The following is a 27,911-nucleotide window of genomic DNA, read 5'->3' on the forward strand; positions in this document are numbered from 1 at the left end:
AGAAGTTGGGGTCATGCGTAGTTTGAATAAATTGATATGAAAATCATAAAACACATTCCAGTGAAAGTGTATTTCACCAGGAACATCACTTGCTTACCATGTGTAACCCTCCTCTGAGCTGTGCTCATTCTGAATGCAGCTTCATATTCCTGCAAATTTGTGAGGAGTTTTACCCACCAAGTTTTGGTTGGCCTGTCTTTTAACACCAGAAGCACACTCCAGTACATTTTTCTTATACCCCTTTGGAACAGTGCAGTGTTACTTTATTACATGGGATTTTTCTCTTGTGGCCTAGAACCTTAATCCTGATTCCACTCAAGTTTCATAGCAAAGATAAATTTGTGTAAGCAAAGTATTATTTGTGTTTTCTTTTAAAAGTGGTTGGGATCAGACCTCTAGGCCCTGTCTCCTCTTCGTAATGTTCTGCTTTGAATTTCTTAAACATTGTGTTCTTGATCTTTTGCAGGTTGAAATGAATGAGAGTTCAGCTCTATACAACAGAGCAGGAATTACAGCTGAATTCCTCCCAGTACCACTGCTTTTCATATGCTAAAAACAATAGATTGGATTCAGACAGGAGGTAAGCAAATGCAACTCCTTTGTTCACACTCACCTGTACCACATCTGGATTCTGGCCAGTGCCATCCAGTCTCCTGTGATAATTGCATACAGTTTGTTCCTGTCCCTTCATCCCATTGCTTACAATGCTTACAATTTGCCTTTCTTGCATGTAACCATCCTGGAAAAAAGACTTGTGTCTGAGAGGTAATGTAATTGTGTTTTCAATTATCCTCTGTGGGGGTAATCCAAACATCATCATATAAACTAAATTCTTTTTTTGACGATGGTGCACAGAGCTCCTGTAAAGAAACTGAAATAAGAATAAAGGCTATTGGCTGCTGGTCTATTTTGTATGTGAGTAGAAGAACAAAGGTACCCCTCTTCACTCCTCCTAGCAACCAAACCTACTCACCTCTGTTGGCTCCTAACACAGGATATAGCAACACACAAGCTGCAGCTTTTTCCCTAGGAATTTGGTGTTGTGTCTTGGGCATGTGGCAGCCAAAAAGCATTTGTTTACCCCCTCATAATTTTCAGGGGCCTCTTTTCCTTCCTCTTTTCAGAAAAATCACTTCCATCTGCTAAGTACAGTAGTTAAAAAAAAAAAAAGTTGGATAAAGTTAAAAATTATGCTTTTTACTTTTTTTTACACAAATCACTTAATCATTATTTCTGTCACATCTTTACTCTGCTGTCCTCACTGCACGTCCTAGACCCAGGCAGTTTCACACATGTGGTGCATGGAGCCAGGATTTCTAGTGAGAGCTGGCTGGAAACTCAAATCTCTTAGAAACAATGGCTGCCATCATCACTTCAAAGAGTCCAATGGACTTTTAAGGGATTTGGATCGAGGCCTGAACTGACTCCAGAGTGCTGAGATGCTTTATTGGTGCTTAATTTGGAGAGCATGGGAGATTTCTGGGAATCGACTGTTGGAAATGGCAGGCAACATAGGGATAGCCTAAAGCATTCATTTCTCTAGAAGCTTATGCTCGGGGTATTGAAGGTGAGAGAGTAATGAAGAATGACAGAAAAGGTTTGTCATCAAGTTAACAACTCCAGTGACTGGAATTTAATTGTAGTCATCCCCTAAGCTTGAAAAAAGTTTCAAACAGAGCTGTCAAATAGGTCCAGTTGACTCCAGAGACACTAATTGTGTGTGTCTGGCAGTCAAGTGGCACTGGCCAGGCTGCACTAAATGTGGAATCAGGTTGGTTCAGAATAGTTGATTCTGAACTAATTACTTAATAAAATCACAGGTTTATTAGATGATTAACCTAACTTTTTATTTGTTATAGGCTCTGGAGAAAACATGCATTGGCAGTAACTCATTCCTTATATTGTACTTGCCACTTTTTCCTGCTCTCCTGCCCTGAGTTCCTGAGTTTTGCTATGATATTTATAACTGTCTCATCTATTTGCCTTTATAGAGCATGGAATCTTCTAGAAACCAGTGAAGAGCACACAATATAGATGGACAAAAGCAGGAAAGGGATTGGCTCTAGTGTGTACAGAAAAAAAACCCAAACAAACATAAGGAATGGCTTTTTTTTGACTTCCCTAAGTACATTCTTTGGGTTGTAGTCAGGTTGTACTCAGCCTCTTCCCCTTCTGAATTTCTGAAACTTTGGTTTTCTAAAGATCACAGTTCTCTGATGCTCCATTCTGTTCTCCATTCCACAGCCACATCTGGGAAAGGTATTTATTCTCATCCATGTCTCTGTGATCAAACTGCCCACTAGGAAAAAAACCCAGTGTTCCATAAAAATAACTTTGCTCAATAATAAATTTGTGCATGAGGTCATAATCTGAAAATAAATAGCTAAATAGTTAAAAAAAAGGTCCAAAAAAAAAAAAAGGCAGCAAGCAGTTTATAAGGAAGAGAACTTCAGCAACTAATGAACTAATGATGCCTTATGGGCTGCTTGGTACCATTGTAAGAAGGAAGTTGGAACAAATAATTGTCCTTGAAAAGTCACCTCTACGAATACCCTTGATAAAAATGAAATAGTAGGCATGGCACTGGTGTCACATTACATTGTCACTTACCATTGTGGTGGTGGGGTTGTGACAAGAGGCCTGTTAGTGAAAACTACAGGAATTGTTCAGCACGAGTTGAAGTCATTTGATGCAGGGCCATAAAGACTCTTGTACACTTTTCTTGAGAACACACAAGTGCTGTAGATACCTTTCAATACCTTCATATGATATCTGTGTGCACAAAAATACCATCTGGAGGTGGCTGCCAAAGAAGTCAGTGAGAGCTGCTATTTGAAGGGTGTGAGTAAAAAGTAATGTTACTGTAACTTCCAACCAAGTAGGTGAGGTAGCCTGGGGATATATCCTGTGCACATCCTGTTCTTCCTTCCATACTCTGCATGGGGATTGATATCCCTGCTAACTGTGCATCCAGCCTTTCCCTTGGCATGGTGTCCCCACCTCTCCTGCTCTGAGGGACAGCTGCTTCAGGTACAGCAGCTACAGCATCATGGTAACTTAAGGGAGGCCAGGGAAGACATTGGGAAGTAAAAACCTTAAAGGAATGTTAACCTTAAAATCACTCTCTTCTTGCCTGTCTTCAAATCATCCCAGAGCAATTTTTTTTCCATCAGTAAAAACAAGGAAGGATGTTGGCTCTGAACTGTACAAGCACTACTTAATACAAGCACAGCTTGGCCAGCAGCGCCTGCTCCATGGCCTGCGTTGGCAGCACCCTCCTGGCTGTGTGTGGACACCCAGGGAGCTGCTGCAGGAGCTCTGGCAGCCCTGGCAGGCTGCAGCTGCCCCGGGATCCCAGCCCCCGGCACAGCCCCACACGCTGTGCGCTCCCAGATGTGACAGCAGGCACGGTGCTCCCTGCACAGCTGGGCTGAGTGACTAACCCTGGCTGTGCACCCACACACTGATGTCAGGAGAGCAGCCAATAGCTCAGAGTGACTCTCCTTGTCTCTGTGTGCACGTCAGCCACAACAGTGGCAAACCCAACAATGGGCAAGGAAGCACTCAAAGGAAAAGCCAACTTCAGACTAGGAGCAACTGATGTAAAATGGGATGTGTAACTCCTATTTCCAGTGAAAGGAATCATCGATATTAGCTCGCTCATTTTAAAACAAATGAATCATTAGATGACAAAGCCCATAAATTGATTCATAAACAGCTGTCATCTGAATATGAAAACTCTGAGATTAATCTGTCTGAAAAATTGCAGTTCAATTGTAAATGGAAATAACATCTAAAATCCAGCATTCATCTTGGCCAGGATGAATTTTACAAAATAAACTTCAGAGTACACTTCAGAGTTCTGTCCATCCTTGCGTGTATAATATGTGTATGCTGTCTGGCCACCTGGATTTCAGTTAATTCATTAATATCATTAATTGCAAGGACTTTGGCTTTCTGGTGTTTGAGGGGAAGGCTTCTATCACTGTTTGCTTGCTGAGTTTTTTGTTGTTTTTCCAAGGTAGTTGTTGGCTGTGGTGCAGTGACTCAAGGCGTGGGATTACTCAGAATGAGCCCTCAATACTTATGGCAATAAAGTTTGGCACGTATATTTTTGTTATTTTTCCCTGCAGTGAAGCACTCTTAGGCAAGGTATGGGTTTGGGATTGGTTGCACTTGCTGAGGTAATGGATGCCATGGTACCTTCTTTGAAGAAGACTGAAGAGGTTTGTAACTTGAGTTTTGTGGAAGGCAGGTGTTGGGCAGTCTGATGGGACTCAGTCTGATGCCACCCTGCTAGGGAGTGAAATGGGGAGCTGGGAACTACTGTGAGATGAGGAAGTCCTAGGGGAAAGGAAAATGAAGGAGCCTATGGAAAAAATAAGCTATAGTGTTATGAGGATTGGCTGAGGAAGGAGAACATGGGCTTTGAATTTCAAGAAAGGAGATAGGGATTAAGAAGCATTGGGGAAAGGAAACACAGCCCTGGAGCACATGGCTAGGAGCCATAGTGAGATACAAAGGAAAAGTAGTTCAGAGGACAGAGCTTGGCATGAGGAGCTGGGGAAAGATTTAGAAACAGGCCAGGAACCTGTGCCTGACAGCAGGGGAAGGGAAAAGAACAGGGTGGGGACAAAGGAGAGGAGACGAGACAGGCTGGGGGTGGAGGGTGGGGCAGCCAAGAGAAAGGAAGATGAGTCTGTGCCTATTTCAGTGTCCTCCTGGTTCTCACTGTTGGGTCTGGCATTACACAGCCTTTCCCTTCATCTGCTGTCAGGAGACGCTGTCATCCCCTGATAACGTGCACACAAGGACTCCTACACAGCAGACAACCTGCCACAGGGGACAGCCCTTCACTGTTTGGGACACCGAGTCACTGTGGCCTGTGGCAAAGCCAGTGGGCCCAGCTTTATCTCCGGTGTCAGCTGACAGCCCCCACAGGGGATGGGTAGGAATTTGTGAGTGTTTGATCAACAACATGAACAGCCCACAAAGGTTTCAGAGCAAACATTCAGACTTGTAATGACACCTGTGACTCTTGCCTTTCATTTTCAAGTCCCCGTTGCTTGGAGTTTTCACCTTCAGCATTCTTTTTAAGGTACAGCTGGTTTTTCCCTAGAAAAGTCTTCCCAAATGCCATGTGAAGTATGTGATGGCTGGAATTCATGGCAGTATGAGTTCAGCAGTTAAACAAGGCAGAGGTCAGTAGCTGGCCACATTCATGTCAGAGTGAACTTCCTCTTTAGCATTAGCTGGGGGCACTTGGAGCAGGTAATGCAGCTTTTACAGAGAAAATCAATCAAGGCTGCACTTGGTAAAAGTAACGAGTCTGAGGCTATAACAACGTGGCTTACCGCAGGCATTCATTCTCTGATTTTTCCTGAGGAGGAAAAGGGTATAAATTAAATAGTGATTCTTATGTAATGAGTATTGCTTTTGCATAAAAGGAGACAAAACACTGAGCAATTTAACCTCCCAGATGCTTGGAAGTTAATGATTGCAGGTCAGCTTTGAGATAATAGCCTGGGCAGTGTTGGGAAAGTAATTTTCTGGCAGATAACAGATTCCATTTTGGCATGTGGACAGTGGATTACAGTCCTTTAACCACCACGAAGAGCTGTGCTAAGCTCTGGTCTCTCCAAGAAACAAACAAGATTTCACAAGAGCCAGCTGGCTTCAGTTGCACTTACAGTACTTGTAACTTCAGATATCGTGGGAGATGCAGTCATGGTGAACTTAAAGACATAGAGGGATGGTTTCCTAGCTGAGAAAGGGGGGATTGCAGAACGTGTTTGTCCCAAGCTGGTCACTGCATGGATGGATGCATTGGGGTGTGGTGGAGCAATAACTGCATCCACCCCAGCACTGAACACTGCCTCAGGCTCATTTGGGAGAGTTCTCCCTCCCTAGAAATAAAAGCTAACACAGCACAAGGGACCACATCATTTCTTTGCACTTCCAAAGGCATTCCAGGGCTTGTCTCTCCTTTCTCAGATGCTGCTGTGCCGATACCCTGTACAGGGAGCTGTCTTTGCAAGGGCTTAATGTGTTCACTGTGCCACTGGAACTCTCTTTGTGTTCTGCATGTGATGCTTGGTCTGTGACCTGCTGCTGCAGGGTGTTATGCTCTGGGGAACCCTTCACTGGGGCCTAGGTTTGGGGATCCATGGAAACAGTCCTGAAACAAAGAGAAAACAAATGGGAGAGTTGTGACATTCCTTCTGGAATATTATCAGCACAGTTTGTTACCAAGAGAGTGAGGTTTGGGGTTGTTTCTTTATTCTTGCTGTTTTCTACCTGCCAGCTAATACATCCTACAGAAATGACGCACAGCAAGACTTTGGTTGTGCAAGTGGTAGAAATTAAATTCATGATGTAGTAAAATAATTTTTTTTTCTTTGTAATGTCCCGCTGATCTCATCTCTCCTTGCCCTTCAGTGTGACATGATGAAAGCTGCATGATGTGGTAACTGCTGTTCCTGGGGAATAGTCTGTCTTTGCTGTATTCCTCCGTGAGGTTACTTTGGCTTTGTGCTATAACATACCAGGGAATGGAAAGAGTATTTTCCTCACTTCCACCTATATTTCTATTTCCAGCTGCAGTCCTGTGAATAATGTAACATTCTCCAGAATTAGCCCATGTGGAAGTTATTCTATGTAGAAGTAATTCTACAATCCTGTATAAGAATCTAATTTAAAAGAGGATAAAGACAAATCTATAACAAAACTTCCACTATTTCATGATCACTTGCTAGGAGAGACAGTGAAAGAGACATTTTTGACTTGCAAGGGGTTTGAAGTTGATGTGGAAATATTTAGAGCTAAAATTATTGCAGGCAGACTTGTTGCAAGCAGCCGTGCTTGAGCTTTCCAACCTTAACTAGTCTGTGTTTATGTGAAGATCTGCTTCCTAACAATTTGTTTGTGCTCTGATCAAATGGGATAATGGGTTTCTGAAATTACAACAACCACACAGGCTGTATCTGCCCCACAAACACTGATTTCTCCCCAAACACAGGGGAAAAGATCTCCCTCTAATCCAAAAGATCTCTGAGCATGTGTTCAAGCACTTCCAGTACAAAAGCAGTTGCTTTACCCTGTAGCAATACAACAAAATGTGTCTTGAGTCCTGAGCAAGGGCCAAGTTTGGGACAATTTCTGCCACCCTTCCAGTGACATGGGATCAGGAGAGATAAATAATTAAACCATGATCTTATGGTTACAATGCAATGCTATGAGAAAGAGATGTGATTTTATGCTTCTTTCCATTAAGGAATCTCTCAACAAGTCTGGATTTCTTTGAAATCAAATATTAACTGAAATTGTTTGAGTTCATGATGTTTGATTGCAGAGTATTTTTGAATTTTTTTTATTTTTAATGTATATCATCAATCTTTATACTGACATGGTTTCTTTTCTTAGCCTGGAGTAATTTTGCTAATATAGATGAATTGCTCTATGTGATGTGGATACAGAGAGGGAGGGTGTGTATATGTGTTTGTGTGTACCTTAGAGAGAAGGAGAGGGGTGATTTTGTTAATTCTGAACTCTAACCCCCATAAATACTTGTACTTAAGACATTATTTCTCATTTCTCATAAGCTGAGGTCACTACTCCATCTCTTAGACCTGCAACAGCTGCCAGTGCTTCTAGACAGTTCAGATCTTTTTCCAAGTGCAATTATTCTGGACTACAGAAAATTTGATTTACTTCCAATTTAGACCTCACTGGATTGTTTGTTCTCTTATCTTCAGCCATGCTGGGCTGCTGTGTTTCCAACATTCATAAAACAACCCAAAACAAAGTTTTGGCCATCTGTGGCATGATCAGATTAAGTATATATTGAGAAAATTTTATTTAGAAAGACATAAACAAGTGTCCACTGGTGCTTTAGAGGAATAAAGTACTCCTTTGAACTGGAATGGAGACTGTAAGAGGTTTGTAATAGGGAGGAGATTTTTTTTCTATTGTTGATGTAATGTCTTTCTACTATTTGCACCAGAAAAACCAAAAAAAAATTGAGGGAAGAAATAAGTTTTTGTTTACAAGAAATATTGGTGAAAGGTCTTAAAGTCTTCAGAAAGGTAAATGAAAAGCTGAACTTCTGTTACAGGTGTTTCTAAAAGAGTGACCATGCAAGTAGATTTTCCAAGGCACTTAATATCCATATATACTTCAAGCAGAGAAACTTTGCCTCAAAAATGCAGCTACAAAAGCAGGTGGCCAAAAACTGAAGCTACTTTCTATAGGAACTAATTTGTAGAAGGAAAATTCAGTTATAGCCAGATCTGTGGCCGTTTGCTTCAATCATACAAGGCAGGAATCTTCCTCCCAAATTTAAACTCAAGCAGTTAATGTACTTTAAGTTTTTACATTTCCTGTGGCGAGTGTGAGAATTTGTGGGAGACCTTTGGTGTCAATATTCAGTGCTGGAGAAAGGAGATGGATGATTTTTCCACTGTTAGCTGAGTGCTAGACAACACAGGAACAGCTTCAGAAGGGACACAGCCCATCCATCTCTTTTTGGCTAATTGCTTCTTGGATATGCACCAAAGAGAGGGATTGAGAAGCCAAGAGCCCCAGGGAGTGGAGAAGCTCTGTGGTGGAGCAGAGGCCTGGGCTGATGTTCCATTTCCAGCAGCTGGAAGCACTCCCTGCTGCCACAGAGACACAAACCACCCGCTGAGGTGTCCTCGTGGTGGAAGATGGATGAGCCTGAGTATTCCTGGGTGTCTTTGCTTTCCTGTAGTTCTACTTGCTTTTCAAAAGTGAGGGGCTGTTTGTTTGTTTGTTTGATTGATTTTAATTCTATCGTAAGTTTCAAATCTTCAAATACTACTTTAATTATTCCAGTGTGAGCAAACTGGAGATGTTATCCTGATATACAAGGACATATGGCTTGAAACCCTTTGAAAAGCAGTTTTTGTGAGAGGGGATTGACATTTCCTGGGCTCGTCATATGGCAGGATTTGTAGTAGTAACTGCTGGAAAGCCAGGAAAGTTGTTGCCCCTTGGACTAAAAACCAAAATCTCATGGATGGACCTGATGGAGTTTCTTACTCTTAATTTAAAATTATCTCAAAAATTACTCTTGGATTTTTCAGGGTTTTCCTGTAACCACACTAACAATATAATTTAGGTTTGAATTGTGTTTACTCTGGAGTTTTTTTCCCAGATGTTCTTGCTGAGAGTCTCTAGAAATTGAAGAATTATATATTGAATAAAGGAGATGATTGGATGAGCAGATGAGTGCCTTGTGTTTAGCATGACCTCTTAGTGAGAGAGCAGCACTGAATAAAACAGCTTTTTCTCTGTTAAGAGGTAAGGCATTCCTGTGAGGTACAGGAAATTGGACTCAGATGATTCTTAAGGATCTCTTCCAGCTTGAGATGTTCTCTGATTCCATTAAAAATTGTAGCTGGTTACAAAGCAGTGCAGGACAAACAGAGAACGGCAGCAGTTCAGATAAATGGAACAGGTTAGAGAAAAGGTCTCTAGGAGGTACTTTTGAAGTAGCAGGAAGGTGGGCTCTAAGGCACTGTAACATGGAGTGTCTTACATAGACCAAGAGAAGACTTGAAGGGGTTGGATAATTGATGGTCTGGGTGGAGGGGAAGCAGCCATATGGGTGTGATTGTGTGGAAGAACTGAGTTGAGGAAGGGTGGTGGAAGAGGCCACAAGAAAGGAAAATGCTACTGCCAGAATCGCTTTAGTCAATGTTCAAGAGCAATATTAATGACCATATTAAGAGGCTGGACTGCAGAAGAAAGTAGAGTGGAGAAAAGAAAACAGGCGTGTTTTCCATTTGAAGAAGAGAAAGGAAAATATATTAAAAAATATAGAAGGTTGGCAGATCTTGAGGTGAGTGTAGTTTGCTTAGGGAATAGGACTTTCATTTTAGCTCTGTTATCTTTTAGTTGTAGGCCCCACGTACACAATTCCCAGTGACAAGCTTCTAAAGAGTTCTCAAGCCTCACAATTTTATTGGTGCACTGGATTTTAACTGATTTTCAAAAGGATCATTTGATAAAGAATTTAAGCTGGTTGCCATACCTACCCTGCCACCACTGGGTTTGGCCCCCTCATGGAGATCAGGGCTCCAAAGAGTGAGAAATACCAGGACTGTGTCCTGTAAAGCGTGGTGTCTACTCTGCAGCTGTGACAGGGCATCCAGCTGAGAGCTGTGAGGGCTGCTGTGTGTGCAGGAAGTTCCAGGAGTAACTGAGTGGGACCATGGATGCTTAGTCTTAGGAAAGTCTTTTTGGTTTTAAGCATTTTGAGATTGTTTTTCAAAGAACTTATTAGAGTTTTTTAAATGACATTTTCACCCCTTCCCTTCATCTACTTGAATTCAGCTTCATCTTCTCTTCATCTGCCTTCCAAGAAAGACACAAGGACCTCAGAAGGCTCCATAGTGCAAGGACACAAAATGCCCTGAATGGAGCTTCTGTTGCAAGGGAGGAGCAAGAGGAAACAAGAAGGGTCTTCACTCTTGGCTGTGACCATCCAGAGCTCTCAGGTATGGTGATAATGTGGGATTTCCATGAGAAGGAGCAGAGAGTGTTTGAAGTGGATGGGTGGCTGGGGGACCTAGGGAAGGGGGGGATGCTCACGGAGCAGCAGGGCTGCAATGCCCATTTGGCAGCAGATGCCTGCCCTGGGCTGTGCCTGTGGCACTGAGGGGGAGCAGCTGACACGGGGTGAAGCTATGCCTGGGCTGGGCCGTGCTCTGCCTGCTCCCCTCATCAGGAGGGTGTGGGAAGCAGCGTAATTGTCTCTGATTCTGGTAAAGAACTAAAATGTATGGCTTGCCAGAGGTCAGAGCTGGAGAGGGAAGTTAAGCGGCAACAAAATATCCTTGACGTACTTGCTAGCAAAGTGAATGCTGCAAACTGCGTGAGCTGGACGCTGTGTCTGCCTTGGCGTTGGTTTGTTCCTGTGGGTTGCTGCATATTGGCTCTGTGAAAAGCCCCGTGTTTGCAATCCCACCTGGGGCTGTCCAGGGCTGCTTGTGCTGCCTTTGAAGCCAGAGAGCTTCCCAAGCTCCAGGCATGAGCAGCCAGACTGCTGTTACACAGGAGATAAGGGGCACAAAGCATGTTTTGGGAAACAAACCTTTTCATCCTGCTTTGTTATCAGCCTCAGGCACGAAGTGCATTTGATGGGTCACTATACTTTATAAACTCTGCACATTTGTTTTATTAGAGGGGGAAGGCCTGTACCAGAATTTTCACCTGTTGCCTTTTGCTATCACTTTGCTCCTGTTGGATGGGAGAACTGGTCTCTGGTGAATGCAATGGAACAAAACAGTTTCCACGGATTTATTTTAAACGCATGTGTCATCATATTGTGATTTAAACAATTTAGTGTGGTGCAGAGGCCACACAACTTCTTCTGATCTAAAATAACTCTTAGTTACTTTTTTTATAAGGCCAGAGGAAAAGATGTCCGACCGATGTTCGCTGCATCCCGTTTCCAGCGCTGCCGGCAGCGATGCTCAGCCGGACAGAGCCCCGCGCTCCAGGCCGGGGTCCCTCGGCGCAGGGACCCGCTGCCGCCCCTGCCCGGTCCCCCGGGATGTCCGGCCCGGCTGTGCCGGCGCAGGGAGCGGCCCCCGGCGCGGCGCGGGGGCGGTCGGGGGCGGGGCGCGGCGGGGGCAGCCCGGTGCCGGCGGGGAGCCCGTCCCGGCGTGCTGGGCTCTGCCGCCTGTCCTGCTTCTCGCTCTCCCGAGCCGGCGGCACCGTTGCGCAGCTCCCGCGGACCGGTCGGGACGGGACGTGTCAGGCGCTCCGCGGGGTCGGGGCTTGCGAGGCGAGGCGAGGCTGGACGGCCGGGGCAGGGGCCGAGGCCGCCCGGCGCTGGCGGCGGGGGGCGGCGGGGGCCCGGCGCGGCGCGGAGCCGCCGGGGCCCGGCGCATGGCGGCGGCGGCGGCGGGGGGCATCGCCACGCTGCCCGACGACGGCGGAAGCGGCGCCTTTCCCCCGGGGCACTTCAAGGACCCCAAGCGCCTGTACTGCAAGAACGGCGGCTTCTTCCTGCGCATCAACCCCGACGGGAAGGTGGACGGCGTCCGCGAGAAGAGCGACCCGCACAGTGAGTTATCCCGGGAGCACCGGGGCGGGCGGGCGACTCCTCGCCCGGGTAGCGGGGCTGCGAGAGGGGCCGCGCCTCTGCCGTCCCGCCCTGCCGAAGCTTCGGCAGCGAGCCGTGCTTGGAAAGCGCCCGTCAATGTGCCGAATGTTCCTGCGCGAGTACCGCGAGTACGCAGACGGAGTTAATTCATACCGAGTTAATTCGTACCCACAGCCCGTAGCCGGTGGTCCCGCACCGGCACCCGCGGGATGTCCCGGGGCAAAGCCCCGCTGGCGGCTCCGCGCTCAACCTGCTGGGCGCAGAGCTTGTCAGGTGCACAGAGTTTTTGTTAGGGGCCTGAAGGGGTCTCTGGTTTGTTTGCGTGGCCCTTATACGGGTCTGATGGCACTTGGCGGCTCTGCACGGCGGCGGTGAACGCGTTGGATGCAGCAAGGTAGGGAGGAGGCTGTTCTTTTTCCCGGTGCGGGTAGGTGCTCATGAGTAGGAGCACTTTTGGCTCACAGGTACTCTTAGGAACTGAGGGGTAAATCTGGCCAAGGAAGCAGGGTTTATAACAAACTGCTGTCAGAACACCTTTTTGGTTTAAACTGTTACATGTTGCATTGTTTTGTTGTTGTTTTTAACTTAATTAATGATAGTACAGATAAAATGTATGGATACCAGCAGCAGCAGGAGGTTGTCCCTCCAGTACCCCATCTTTTGAAGGGAGGGAACACAGTCTATGGACTGAATGATCACAGGCTTTCAGGGAGTGTGTGGCAGGTTGCTGTTACCAACACTGCTTTTTGTCCCACAAACAAATTGCCTTTTGCAGAGCTCAGAATATTTTGGAAGTATTCAGCATGGAGGCTTTGTGGATGTAGCGGTGAGATTTTGATGCGCCTGTGAGGCGTTTCCTTCAGCGCAGGTACAGGCGCTTGCTGGGTCAGATTGTCCCGGCGTGATTCCTGGTGGGAGGGAGTTTGTTACTGTGCTTGGTGTGCAGGGCCTGCCTGCAGGCACTTGGCATGAGGAGCAGGTGAAATGCCTTACTGGCATTCTTCATCTGCTTTGCACCTGTTCTCTGACTGATGGATGCAGGCACCGGGCTAAACTCAGGGACTGGAGGAAAAGGAAGTGAGGAGACAGACCAAAGATTCTTAATATTACTTTCCACTTCAGACATTCATCTTTTGCAAAACAATTAGTTTTACCCAATAATTCCGAAGAAATTTTGTAACAGGAATCCTTAGAGGAACTAAATCTCATTAGATCATCAGACATGTCATCTCACCTTAGAAGCAGCAATGGAAATGTGCTGCAAAGGGAGGTGATGTTGAGTGGAGGATGTTCAAGGCTGAAGCTGAATCCAAGACATTGCCATGGCTGTTGGGATCTTGCCTCATTCCCTATCTTTGCTTTTGAATAGTGCAGGTAATGGAGTGTGTTGTTGTGTGCTCACCTGGCTGGGCCAGGCTGCCCTGAGTGGAGGTGGTATTTATCACTGCTGCCTTTTTCATCATAGAGCTCCCCCATAATAATTTCCTCCCTCCTGCCTTTTTTTATTATTCTCTCAGGAAAACTAGTGCTAGTTTTACATTCTTGAGTCCACTGAATGTGTGTTTTCTCTTCCTATTGAACCTTATCAATACCAAAATTTTCAACTGACATCTCGTGCTTTCCTAGTAGTGAATTCTCTCCTTTTTTCATTATCAGACAGCTCTTGGCTTGTTGCTTTTTCTTTCTTTCTATTTTTTTTTCTTTTCCTGGAAGAACCCTGGTTCTGAGAATCAGAGAATAATCAGTGCTTGAAGCATCAGCGAGGCTCATTGCTGGGGCATTGCGTGGTTCACATCCTTAGCATCCTTGCTGTAAATACGTCATTCCACACCACTCTGCTCAACTCTGACCTGCTGAGTGCTGCTCTGTGGAAGTCCCTGTGAAATCTCATGGTATTCCAGGCATGGCAGAGGGCAATAAATATTGGACAACGTGAGAGGACTTTAAAAAAGAAATTAGCAATGAAAATATACACCTCGAGTAGTTCAGGGTGATTTTCTTAGTTAAGCAAAAGGTTTTGTTAGGTGGTTTTGAGAAAAGAAATACAGTGTCTGCACAATTTGGTTTAGAAATAATTAAAGGCCCCTTAGCAGAGATGCTTGTGGTTGCTGCTATTCTTAGGAATTAATTATACAAAATAACATTTCAGTAGCACATCATCCTTCTTACTTTTAAAGGAAGTTCTTATTTTAGAAGGCAAGTTACTGTTCCTAAGTTTTAATACTATAAACAATTTCCATGATCCATATCCTTTTTAGCTCCCCTCTCCTGCCTCTATTTGAAATATACAATACGCATCTGCTTTAGGTCATGGCATGGTTTTACACTTGCCCCACTCACCTTCATTTATTCATAATTGTGTCATTAATGAAATTAAGAATGTTGGAGGACTGGGGATCATATGATTCACCCAGCTGAAACCCAGGACGGGGCGCCTTCCATGGCCATTATTGCCACATCTGACGCGTGTGCTGCCGTGACTCCAGTGAAGTGCCCCTTTGGACACACTCTGGGGACTCTATCCAGAGTGTTTTCCCTTGAAGAGGTACTTTCAGACAAACAAGAAACAGAAGGCGCTTTCTGAGAGTTTTGTTGTCTAAAGCAAAACAAAAAACATGGCTGGTTTGTTGTTGTTGATCAACAACTGTTGATTTATGCCCTGGAAATTGTACAAAGGACGCAGTGTTTCTGGAAAGGCTCTTAGAAACTCTCCAGAGGTGTTTCCCTCAAAGAGGCTACAGTGCTGGTGAGGGGGAAAAACCTGGAGAATGGAAAGGGAACACTTATCCATACATTTAGAACATGTCTAGTAGCACAGCTGGTTCCTTTCAGTTTCCCTAAATAAGGAATGGTTGGCATTTATGTATTTCCATAATTTCTTAAGCAGCTTTGTTTCATGATGAGCATAACCCAAGACAGTATCCAAGGCATCCTGAGCCATTCTTGTCCATTCCTTAATGAGGTGACAAGGCTCCAGCCTCTCACTTGGAAAGGATTCAGCTGTGTGAGCTCAGTCAACCCTGCAGATGTATGAACCACCTCCTTCCTGCTCAGTACCTCTCTCCTCTTCAATAAATATCTGAAGAAAATGTAAAATAGGGTAATACTGGTCCAGGAAAATTTCCTAAGAAGGTTCCTTTCATAAATAGTTGTTAATATTCAGATTTTGACTTGTCTCTCTCACAACATTTAAATGGGTATGTGGTAGATGTTTTGGAAAGGCTGTGCTGAAGCATAGACAGACTTTTAGAGCAGCTCAGTGCAGATGATGGAAATCTGATCACTGACCACGCAATGGGAGAAAACTCATGGTGACCCTCAAGCTGAGCAAATGTCAGCAAGTGCTTCCTTATGAAGGTTCAGGACCTGCTGTTTAGCTTTCATAGGTAAGTTGTGTGGGACTTGGATTATCTTCTTTCCCATTTTGGTGTCCCACAGACATGGCCAGAGCTGTTGACAGGGCAAGATCTTTTCCAAATCTTAGCACTAAGTGAGAGGTGACTTGTTTAAAAAAACCCTGCTCCTAAATGCTCAGATACGTTGCTTCTACCTCAGTCCTTCTGGAAACAGACTCTTTTTGCATTACTTTTGATCTGTTGCACAGATCTGAACTGCTTTGCCAAGTAATTTGTGGCATAGCATGGAAATTCCTCCTGGCTCCTGGATGTAGCTGCCTTTAGGGGATGAAGTAGCAGAGATCCCGTGTGAAAAAGTTGGGAATATGCTTCTTTGCTTCTTTTATCATAGAAATACCATCATTGTTCCTGTATGTTCCTGCTTAGGGGAGGATGCCTTCTCATCTCTCACTGTGTCTGCTACTCCTCTATCCCAGTTCCTGGTGAGTCTTGCCCACCCCAGAGCTGTGTGATCCAGTGGCAGGTACACTCCCAAGGTGAACCAAGGCAACACGAGATGTTTCCACTGGGCAGTGAACTGTCCTATCCCTCCCAGCTGTTTTCTGCCCAGTTTGGAAGTGGGGAAGGTTCTAAGGGCACCACCACCCACAGGTACACTAGAGGGCAGGATTTAGCCCTTAGATTGTCTCACACATGAAATCAGGAGCACTTTTAGGTACTTACAGAGTCTGGTTTGCAGGAAAATGATAATCCAACTCCTGTTAGCCACTGCACTCTCAGAGCTGGAAAAGAAATACAGATAACATGTGAGATCAGGTGGCTGCTGTTGGTTTTCATTTGTTTCATAAATGCTTGAAATTTGTGCAGCTGATTCTAAGAAAAAGTTTATCTGTATGGGGCCATATTTAAAAGCGTTTTACAGAAAGTAAATTATTTTACTAACTCAACCTGAATTTTAAATCATAGTCTTTTCAGCTACACTTTGTAAGCTTTCCCCCGCTCCCCTGGATTACAGATAAGGCAGGCAATTCTGATAAATAATTATTTGATCATTATGGTTTTTAGCACTCTTGGGAGCGTTGCCCTGGGATCAGTGGCCATCTGTTCCAGCATACTTGAGAGGTGATGGATTGTGCTGAACTGGTTCACAGCCCTGGAATTAATGGTGCTTTTGACTGTTGGTGACAGCTTGTTTAGTGCAATTATCTAATATAACCAGACCCAGTGCAGCCCAGAGAATGCTCAAGTTACTGTTGCTGAAGAACATACATACGTGTACGGCATCTGTAAATTGAATATATATACACCAGGTGGTACCTGAAATCTTTACAGCATGATTTTTGAAGCCTTAACGTTGGTGATGAGATACTGTTTCAATCCTGAAGGAGAATTAATAGCCTTTGCTTTTGTTGTAAGCACCTGTTTAAGACTTATGTGTTTCAAAATAAAGCAACTCTCTCACCCTTTATCATTTTCAGTAATGTTTGGTAACAATATGCAGGTCAACTGTTTTTCCTGTGCCTCTTCTGCTGCCTCCAGACTTGTCAATAAAAATATTCAAAGGGTGACTCTCTGGAGTGCTGGTGGCATTTTAGGGTTATTATCTTACGTCGTTTTTTGTTTGTTCAGGGTAGGGCCAGATTTTGACTGGAGCTCGATAGGATCAGCCGAGAATACAAATGAGATGATGTCTGCCCGGCTGGGTGGAGGTTGTCCTGCAGGAGCTGTCATGGGGCACTGCTGCTGGAGTGACCCTGCCTGAGCTTGGTGCTCGAGTCTGACTTGCAGAGCTTGAAACCACATTGACCGAGTGATTCAAAGGAGAAGGAGACTGAGGGTACTGGCAAAGGGCAAAGTAGAGCCCAGATTCCATGGCCATGTGCAATGCCAGTGTGGTGAAATTCTGCTCATGTGCTGCAGAGCTCGGGCGTTTGTCTGTTACCTTCTGACAGGGTTGTAGCAAAACCCATAAAGCCAGAATCATTAGGATTCCAGGAATATGCAAGTCACAGAGTCCTTGTAGCCATGGCTGTGGAATCCTGCATGGTGGTGTTTTGTAAGAGCAAGGAGAGATGTCAGCTGTGATACAGCTTGAAAATATTGTAGTCTGTTTCTTGATTCTTTCCTTTCTGCTCTCAGGCTGGCCCATGATGCCCGATGCAGACTTAGCCCATATCCCCAGACACTCTGTGCCATTCTCTGGGGGTGTAGCTTTGGGGTTATTTTCCTGTTAAAGGATGTACTCAAGTGTGCAGTTATTACAGCATCTGGATCTGTGCTTGGGGGAAGATCTGCAGCACCTCTGGCAACTAGCATCAATTTTTTGCTATCTTTTCTCGGTGTTTCTGGGTATTGGGGAAAAAATCTTGCAGTCTTTATTTTTCACCCCACATATCCATCACTGAGATGCCAAAAAAGTGCCAGAGCTGGTGTCAGGTAGGTGCAATGGAGTGTCCCTCTCCAGAGGCAGCTGATTGTTACTGTCTGTCCTGTGATGCAATGCCCTCCCTCATCTGTTAAAATGCAGGACAGGAGACAAGTTCTTCCCAGATGGATGTCTTGAAAAGCATTACCAGAGTCTATGCAGTTGTCACCCCTGTTATTTCAGGTTAGAATAGTAATTTTGGGACTGTATTACAAAGAAAGTTCATACAGTCCCACAACTCTGGGAAGACCAATGGAGAGACTGACATTCCTGGTGTCCAGTTACTCTGTGGGACCTGCTGGTACATGTGGGAACAGAGGTGGATACAAAACCAGGAGCACGTGTTAGTGTGGAGAGGCAGCTACCAATGGCCATGTAGGGGCTGTCACCTCTGTGGAAAAGTCCCTTAGGGAATCCTGCTGCACAGACCTGTTGGGCAGGTGAGACACTTTGATGGCCAGTGCTTGTAGCTGCTGTACTGCAGGAGCTGTCTGGAGCAGTGTGGGCACTGAAACCACCCCATAGATCTAAACCAGGGTATGGGCACTAGCAGTGGTCAGGCTGAAGCAGCAGGGAGTCAGGTAGGTTCTTTCAAGGTGCAGGAGGTCCAAGGGTCTCTCTTTTGTTGTCAGGAATCCCTTCTTAGCATAGTTCAAATGTACTCAGAATAAAATTGAGGAGTGTTACCCTAATATGCACTGTGTGATTTATTTTCAGTTAAGGAATTTGGTTTCTTACAAAGAAAATTCTTTGCTCAAGCAGGGCTGCATTCAAAAGCAAATTAGAGCCCTTTTGTGAAGACTGGGATTCATTACTGTGCTGGGTCAGCAGTGATTGACAGCCCTTGTTCTTCACTGCAGCTCCTGCCGTTCCCCTGTGCATGCTTTATTTAAAGGTCAGCACAGGGTGGTTACACAGCTTGATGGAAGGGGATGAAATAGGACTATGAAGTAAGATTTTTTGCTTATTGTGGCATTTGCACTGTCCTTGCAGTAAAGGAACTGTGTTGGCACCAGTGCTATGCTGTGTGTGCACATGTATGGCTTTAAATTTTTAAAAATTTGTTTACTTTTTGCAAAAATATTTATTGAAGTCTCAATGATCAGTTCAGTTTCATTGGTACTGGAGATGGGGGAAGTAAAAACCTAGCATAATCACAATCTCAACCTTTTGGCCAGGTTAAGAGCAATCCGCTGTAAAAGGCAGCTCAATTCACAGGAGCTCCTCTGTATAAGGGTTGTTCCTTCTTCCTCCCCTTCAGCTGTGCCATCTCTCTGGATCCTGGGTGCCTGACAGAGTTCCTTTTTCACCACTGTGCTCCAAACTCTGAAATCCCATTTACTTATTCTTCTTGGCATTTCTAAAATCCAGCTTTTCCTTTCCAGCTGTGACACTGAGGCTTATTGAGCCTATGGGGCAGCAATGTCTCACCACTGCTCTGGCAGCCTTTGCCTTTCATCTCATGTGTTGCTGCTCTGATATCAGTTACAGCTCTGAAGTACTGAGTAGTTGTGTGAGTTGTACCTGGAGGAGGAACACTACAAAATACCTTCTAAAAATTACACATTTTACCTTCTCTGTCTTCTGAAATGCTGTTCCCGTGCTTGCCTTGGGTCGTCCCTGGTTTTATGTGTTTGTTTTGCTGCAAGTGAAAAACAGGTCATAGTTACGAGGAGATGAGTGAACGCAGAGTAAACATAAAGCAGAACTTCTGCAAGTTCTGTACGTGTCTTCTGACATGGCTGTGTTGGCTGAACAGTTGCACCAGCTTTGTTCTGAAGTTCAGCACCCAAAAGGGCTTAGTTATTCTGTGATTTACTTCAGTCAATGCTGAACAAAGTGAAAGCAGATGAAAACAACCTGGGGCATACCTTACCCTTGCTAAGAAAAGCCCTTTGGGAACAATCCTAAAAAAACTACATGTGAACAGGCATGCATTATTCTTTTGATAAGGCAACCCTGAAACATTTTTCGAAATCAAGAATATGGGGTGAAAATAATGGTAATTTGGAGACTAAGCTTTATTACCTGTACCCAGTAAGGAATGAAGTTCTTCTCTGGTAAAGTTAGGAATTTTCTCAGTTTGCTTTTGCCCTCTTGACTTCCAAAGATGCATCAGTTCATCTGCAATCCAAGGAGTCAGCAAACAGTGTGGCAGAAAGCATTTAGAAGGGTTTTACATGACAGTGACTTGGAGTTTCTGGCGTAGGAAATCCTTTCGTAATGCAAAGCAATCCCTGTTTACTTTACTCGGCAGCAGAAAATGCCCAAATTGTGCTTTGTAAGCAGAATTCCCAAACTTTGGATTTGCTTTTGCATGACATTTTTACTTTTAAAGGGCTCGACTAGGTTTGATCAACCAGATTATGCAAGCTGTGAGAAGTGGAAAAGTGTGGCTGTGCGTGTTTTACATGTGGGCACACAGGCAAGGAGCAGTGTCACACCGGTGCCTGAAGTGTTGGATCTCACACTATCCTGAAATTATTGATTGTTCTGCATGATGACTTTACTGTCTTTTATATGAAATTTATAGGGAGCACCAGAGAATGCTGTGTGTTTGGTAATCAATGTTTCATGGGGAGGATTCCCAGTGTCATAGGTGCATGTTAGGGAGAACTGGGTACTTGCAGCAATTGAGGTCAAGGTAAAAATCAGAATTAGGTGGAGAACCTGAATAGGGAAATAATTTCCATTGTATTCAGTATCTGTACTACTTAAAAAGGTGACAACTTTTAAAAATTGAGAATGTCCATGTTAATGTGGTTGATTACCATAGTGGGTGGATGCTTAAACAATTACACAAGTTACTGTTCTGCTTTAAGCCTTGGTTTACTCTTAAGTGTAATCGGAACTTCCTGAAGTGTTTGCATTTCACGAGTGTGTATTTTTGTTGTAGATGTTTACATTTTGGACACCTTGGGTCTGTCTGCGAGTGGTTTTATGCCTCTGGCTGGCAAAAAGGAAAAAGATACACTGAGAATGTTGTCATGCAAAAGCAAAGAAATGTGCCTTTGTATGGGAGCGTGACTCACTGTTTCTCGTCCTGACACTCCATTGGCTTGATTGTTTTTGTTGCAATTCTGATGGTTTGGTTTATTAGCAGCCCACCTCTCCTGCTAAGGTTTGCTGGTTGTTTCTCCTCTCTATTTCTCCTTTTGGTGCCCCATATGTGTTCCAGGTTTTAGGCAGTGTCTGCATCAGTGACTCTGGCAATGGCTCACTTTTACCACGAGCATATGAAAGTGAGCAAGGAGTTGTTCTCTTGTTCACAGTCTGAAGACCGGGGGATGCCTTGTATGTCAGTGCTTATCAAATAGCAGAAGATGTTAAATTGCTGATTATGCCTTTGAGAAAGAAATATCAGAAACTGTCAGAGACTGATGTGAGCAGAGGGACACAAAGGTATTTGTAATTCTTAGAGAAAGTTACAGTAGGCATCACCAGGCTGGGGTTTGGATCTGATCCAGCAGACAGGAAAAGCCAGAAGGGGGTGTTAATATATGTGTGTTTGTAAAGGCATGTGTAGCTTTGAACCAGCCCCTGGGTTTGGGAGGGTTTGTCCTGTTAGGTGTGGAGCAAGCACGTCTGATTCCTTGTGTTTTGCTTGGACACCTGGCTGGGAATAATGTTGCCCCTGAGCGTGAAGGAATGGCCAACTTCAGCCACAGAGGATGCAGGAGTGGGAATTCGGCTGTAGGGTGTTGCATTTAGCAACATGTCGTTGAGTTTTACTTTCCCCCCTTTTTTTGTGAACTTGCTTGCATTTCTGATGCTTATTCCCCCTGGAGCTGACCCACCTCTGCAGTGAGGCTGCAGAACAGCTGCTTTGTGCTTTCCTGTGGGCACGGAGGTGCGGGAGGATGGGCAGTGGGAGCTGGCGCAGCAGCTTCACCGCGCTGTCACTCGGGGGCCTCGTGGAAGGATTTTCCTTACAGGGCCTCTGCAAATATGTTGGAGATGGGCCCTGAGCCTTTGGCTGGGGCTGAGCTTTTCCACAGCAGACTGTAGTAACACTAGTCATTGATCCAGAGACGTGCAGCCTGGGATTTTTGGGGGTACAGAAACTCTCCCTTCTCGTAAACTGAGAGGTGTTTTGCTTTTTGTTCTAATAAAGCAGCTGTATGTTAGTGAAAACGGAGGTTGAAATAGTATCCAATTTTTCCTCTCTTCCCAGGCTGTGAGCTGCTTCCTTTGCTGCAGTGTGGCAGGCAGGGTTCTCACTGTGAAGTGATGGAGTCTCTTCAGCAGGAGGCTGGACTAGAGGGAGTCCTTCTGACCTGAGTTTTGTGTGATGCTGACACTGGGGATGATACTTGTAGCTCTAGACTACACTGAAGGCTGTCTGTAGGGTGTTAGCTAGAAGGGTTACAGTGAAAATACAGCTGAAGCTGTAATCGAACCTTTATTTGGTGTGTAAATGCATCCAAAGCCAGAAGCTCATAGTTGGTTTTTACTTCATGGTTTCTCTGATATAGTGGTTAGAATTCCCATTTCCTTGTGGAGTAGGAAAATGGGGGTTTTATTAATCCCTTTGGCTAATACATCCTCAAATTCCACCTCCTTCAGATGTGTGTTTGCTTCATGCTCCAGTACAGCACCCTCCTGGACTGCCCTTACCCTGCCCTGTCTTCACTGCTCTTTGCTCTTTTTGTTTGCCTTTTATTTTATTCCAGGCGTGTTTCTGTCCCTTTCTCTCCTCCCCGTGACCTTTATTTTCCCTTTTCCTTACTAATCCTGTGGCATTCTCCTGCCCCAGAACATCTTAGCCAGTGCAGCTGCTGTGAGTGAAATACCAGCACGTGGCTTTGGTCACAGGGATTGCCCCGGGCAAAGGGCTTGCCAGCAGATTCCCACTGGGAGTCAAAAGGTAGTCCCAGCTCAGCAGTGAGCAACTTCCAGAATGTGCAGCTCTGTTTTCCTCAAGTATTAAGTTGGTAGGTTTTGCCCAGGTCTTTGAAATGAACCCATTTTGAAGGAGATTTTGGCCAAACCGTTTATGATGCATAACAGGGAAACCTTTTGGGACCATTTAAGTTGTGCAGTTCCTGGGTCTGGGCCACTCTAAGGCTTTGGTTTATTAGACCTGTAAAAGGACCTGAGAGTTTGCATTGTACGTGTGATTTTCCAGTTCTAGTGCTCAGGACAATAAAATTACTTTTGGAAAATGTTCATGTTTTCTTTATTTTTTGTATTTGCTAACAGCTTTCCTGTCTAGCTACTTGTTCTCAAAATTATTTTCTCCATTGGACTGTGCAAAAGTGCCTTGGAAATAATTTTTTTTGAGGTATCTAAGAAAACGAGGAAGATCCATTTTTAAGAGAAATCTGAAACTTTGCCAGCCACAATGCTATTAAATACCACTTTTCAACTTCCATATTCTTAGAAAAGTCTCTCCAAGTTGTGAAATAAATGCCCATTTGTAACTCTCTGAAATACACTGTTTAGTTTAACCTGCAGCTTGTACATCTGTCCTGGCCACATACCCTCTGAAAGAACATCTCGGTGCCTGTTGCAGTGTGCTCCAGCTTCCTTTAGAGCCACAGATTGTACTGGTTTCTGTGGGTTGGACTGTATAGTTTGTGGTGTTTTTCAGCCAGAACATCAGTGAATATGAATCTCTAACAGACCTCTGTGTACTGTTGGGAAAAACATTTCCCTCTCTATCCATTTTTGTATGACTGGAAGGCACTGTAGGTTCACTCGAGCTACATCACTCAGAGTTTCTTCGCTGGTGTGAAAGTGCAAATGCACGTCCTGCAATTCATTCCTTCTTACTCAGCAGAATGATTCTATTAATCTTATTATGATAGAAAAGCAAGTTTTTAATAGGAGCTGTAAATTTCCTGGGTCCTTTGAGATGGTTTTATTGTTTAATTTAATAACTTGATGATGACTTAGCCCCAGTCCTGAGGATGTTTGCTCAGCGGGTGAGCTCTGTGTTCTCACAACACCAGCAGGCACTGAGCAGAGCCTTGTGTTTGGTGTTCCTTGTGGATTGCAGGGCAGGAATGGGAACAGGGAAACAACTCACTGCTGTGCTAGAGGGGCCAGAATATCTGGGAAAACAGGCCTTTTTAGCCCTTGGTTAATGAGCTTTCACAACAATCTGCTACATTTTTTTCGGCTACAAATGTCTTAATTATTTGACTTCCATGGATGGGGTCATGAGGTTCACTTGTGCTGAAAACAAGTAGATGTGAAATGATGAATGGAGTCTGCACTGTTGCTGTGGGTGACCAAAGACTGTAAAAAACGCAGCTCATCGGTGTCAAGTGATACATTTCTCTTACAACCAATTTAGTGGCAGTGAGCTAAACCTAAAATTGTCACTTCTGCTGATGATCATATAGTCAAAATGTGTTTGATCAGTAAGGCTGTGTTGTATCTTGGTATCTCCAGTTCAGTGTAACCCTGTGGCAAATACTCACTGCATTAATAAAGCTGTAAAATAACACTGAAACCTGAAAAACTCACAGTACTGTTCTGGCTCTGTTTGTTCACGTGTTTTTGGGTTAGAGAGGAAAACCCAGTGAAGCTGATTTTCCTTTTGGAGCTTTCAGTATTGCAGCTCTTTTCAAGCTCTGCAGGAATACCTTGGGTGTTTGTTTTTTTTCTTTTCACAAGCTATACAAATTTTTACAGGACTTAGAAACCTTTACCAGAAGTTTATTTTCACAGAATTTGAACTTCTGGCCTGGTGGGATGCTGTAGGATGTGCATTTTTGTCCAGAGAAAGTCATGAAGCATAATAAGTCAGTACTGTAGTAATTAATATTAATTTTCAGCTGTTCCACAGCTGTTTCTTATTAAGCGTGTGGTGAAAGCTGTGTGCTTGGCACATCTCAGAAGTCCATTTCCCACAGTCCCTGCCCAGAGCACTTTTCCACGTTCTTGCTTCCCCAGAGGCTAAGGAGTTACACCAAAGTGTTTGGAGCTGTTCACAAGTCTGATTTTGGCCTCATAACTTATGAGCACTATATTTTGGATACTTGGTTCTGAGATGAAATTGTGCCCGACTTTTAACTTTTACCCTGAAAAAGGGTTTGCAGCAATTATCCCAACAGTTTTATGTTCCCTGTATTCCTGGTGTTGGAGTTTCAGTTGGTTTCTTCAGTGCTGTCTTTTTTTCCCTTCAACAAAAAGCCAAATAAGCAAGAACCTCTCTCTGAATCTCAAGAGATGCTCCTTCTCCAAAATTTACAGTCACTTCAGGCATTTATTCTGATGGCTGAAAAGCTCAAGCTATTTAAAACTGCATCTCCAAATGGAATAAAGGACCTGCTGAACCAAAGCAGGTGGGTGAAGGAAGCTCTCATCTGAGACGTTGTATACAACAGGCAAAGGCAGGCAAAAGGGGAAGCTTTCATCCATACTGCTGGGTTTGATTTATGGCTACAGCAATCAATTGTGTTGTGTTAATAATTCACAGGTAGTAGCTCAAAGCTGTGTGATAGGACCTTATAGGTTTTCATTTCTATAAAATCTTTAATTTCTTTTAATTGATGCAAGACATATTCCTGCTTTGTATAGCACTGTTTCTTGTGCCTTTGCTGCCTTCACCTACTGCTGCAGTTCTGTTTGTTTGTTCCACCCACTTGTTGGATGGATGAGGTAAACTAATGGATGTTTTCTGTGGGAACTGCCAGAACCCTTAGGGAGTGATATGGACCTGGACAGTCTCAGTCAGGCTCGCTGACAGTCTGCCTGTACAGAGCTGTGTGCGTTCAGTGTCCGATGCTGTTCTGCAAACATTGAGAGATACCTCTGGAAAAATTGCCATGAAAAATTTCCATTTTCTGGGAGCAGTTGCCTGTGCCCTAAGTGGCCTTTCAAGGAATTTCATGGGTTTTAAGCTGCCTTTATGCGAAATGAAGATGGAATAACTCAGTCTCGCCGTTGCAAATTCGAAAGTAGCTATGTGCTTTCTAAAAATGGGATCAGAAAGCCAAATGTTGAAAATTTACCATTTTCATTGCAAGCTGAAGCTTTCTATGGTGGAGGCTTTGAAGCACTGCCTGATCCCACGACGGCTGAAAAAGGTGAACAAAAGTGAAGCCTTTTGTTTTTTGTTTTTTTGTTTCGTTCGCAGTCAAGCTGCAGCTTCAGGCGGAGGAGCGAGGAGTGGTGTCCATCAAAGGTGTCAGTGCCAATCGCTTCCTGGCCATGAAGGAGGATGGCAGATTGCTGGCCTTGGTAAGTAGCACTTGCCTGCTGTCTCTCTGTTGCTGTGTCCTGCCCTTGCTCTGTGTGGGGTGGCCTCTCTTCCTGCAGGACTTACTCAGCTGCTCGGGGTGGGATTTATCAGGAGACATGAGCTCTGCACAGCTCCTGTCAGTTACTTGAAATAGCAATTAGGAGGAGTTGGGTATTTCTGCCCTACCTAGGAGCTGCAAAATTTAACAGGAATGGCTCGTCTGAGAAGGAAAAAATCACAGTGATCAGGAAATTATAAAAACAAATGAAGAGTAAAGTGTCTGCCTTTTTACCCTCAGGAGTAATTTTTTCCTCTTTCACTTACTTGCACATAAAGCGATTTTAAAAGACCTCTTTGAAGGGGAAAGTAAAACCAATTTCTTTTAAAAAATTACTTTCATGGTACTAATCTGTATAAATTATTTTCTCATTTTCCCTTTGTAGAGAATCAAGGTTTTTTTGGACACTTGTACTTCCCAACTAGAAAACTGGCAAGAAAAATGTTTTTGAAAATGTGATGATAAAATTTTAAAAGTTATATAAGTGCGGATAAATTAAGCTGCTCTCCAGTGAGACTAGTTTAGTTTAAACTCTTGTGTGTTTTATTGGTATCAGTTGAATTTTTAACTGTGTTTTAAAGCCAGTGTGTGCAGCAGACTCGGACAGTTAATGTCTCTCTGAGCCAAATGATAAATTTTGCTTTAAGAGCTGAAGTTACATTAATTTTGCTTATGAGACCTAGACACTGTAAATCCCTCATCCACATTTATATCCTTCAGTGCCTGGTGAAGCACCAGGGCATCCAGCCTGACAGAATTTTGGTTTGCAATAGCCCTTGGTGCTTTGTGTATTCGCACGGCACCATTCAGCCTCTGTGTAAGTCCGCTCCGTGGCTGGGGCTAACAACGTGCATTCCTAACCCTGGCTGAACTGCAGCTAATGAAAGACCCGTGCTGGGAATGCAGAAATTATTTCTGATTCCCCTCTGCCTCCAAGAAATGAGACTGAAAGTAGTTTTACAGGAGCAGGGCTCCCCAGGGCACTCCTCAGTTCTGGCTCCAGGGAGTTTTGTGTGGGCTCGGGAATGCAGTTAAAGAACCTGCTTCAAGTTACTCTGATGTTGTGTGACAGCTCAGTTGAAGAAAATGTGAGGAGTTGTCCACTGTGCTATTCTTGAGTTAAGGATAATTGGGAATTTCCTGTGGTGCTGGTGCGGTGGCATTCGGCTTCCCATTCTAATAGCACTCTGTACCCTGAGTGACGGGGAATGGTCAAAATAGGCTTTAGCACCATTTGTAAAATTATAAACACAAACACAGAGGTGTGTTTATTTTTGGGATCTCTGACCTGCTGCTGCATGGTGGGTTTGGTTGTAGAATACGCTTCCCTTGCAGCAGTTTTTGTTTGCTTAGTTCCTGCATGGCGAAACGCTTGTAAAGTATCGCCCAGTCACTCGGACTTACTTTCTCAGAGTATGTAAAGTTGGGTCACTTTGTGCTTCTCACTTGAGCTTGTAAAACTTTCTTTGGTGTTGTTTCTGGAAATGGGTATTACTTGAATCATGTTTGCTGCACGCAACATTGTTGTTATTCAAAGGTGGAAACTTTACTCGTTTAAGACTTTTCTTCTCCAACCAGCCTAACAAATGCTGCTGCAATTTCATGGCTGTTTTCTGTAGCACTGGCAGTGTTTTTCCATGAGGATTTCTGCGCTGTAACTTCCAACAGTCTGTGGCTGGCTGTGCCTTTACCATTTTCTGCCTCTAAACACATTCATGAAACTGTTTCTAATTGCCAGCGTCTCT

General features: G+C 44.3%; 1 protein-coding gene across 3 annotated transcripts in view; it reads left to right on the top strand.

Moving 5' to 3' along the window:
• Positions 1 to 27,911, top strand: part of FGF2 (fibroblast growth factor 2) — a 50,677-nt gene that overhangs the window by 16,405 nt on the left and 6,361 nt on the right. The window contains exons 2-4 of one of the 3 annotated variants that reach the window (XM_077176747.1): positions 467 to 580; positions 10,357 to 10,520; positions 26,004 to 26,107. In XM_077176747.1, the coding sequence (XP_077032862.1) occupies positions 477 to 580; positions 10,357 to 10,520; positions 26,004 to 26,107 (372 nt within the window). In that variant the 5' untranslated portion in view covers positions 467 to 476. Of the gene's footprint in view, positions 1 to 466; positions 581 to 10,356; positions 10,521 to 11,638; positions 12,095 to 26,003; positions 26,108 to 27,911 lie in introns of those variants that run through there. The other 2 variants (XM_077176748.1, XM_054633590.2) reach the window with 2 other exon arrangements.

Source organism: Agelaius phoeniceus, chromosome 4 (genome assembly GCF_051311805.1).
Source record: "Agelaius phoeniceus isolate bAgePho1 chromosome 4, bAgePho1.hap1, whole genome shotgun sequence".
Taxonomy (NCBI): domain Eukaryota; kingdom Metazoa; phylum Chordata; class Aves; order Passeriformes; family Icteridae; genus Agelaius; species Agelaius phoeniceus.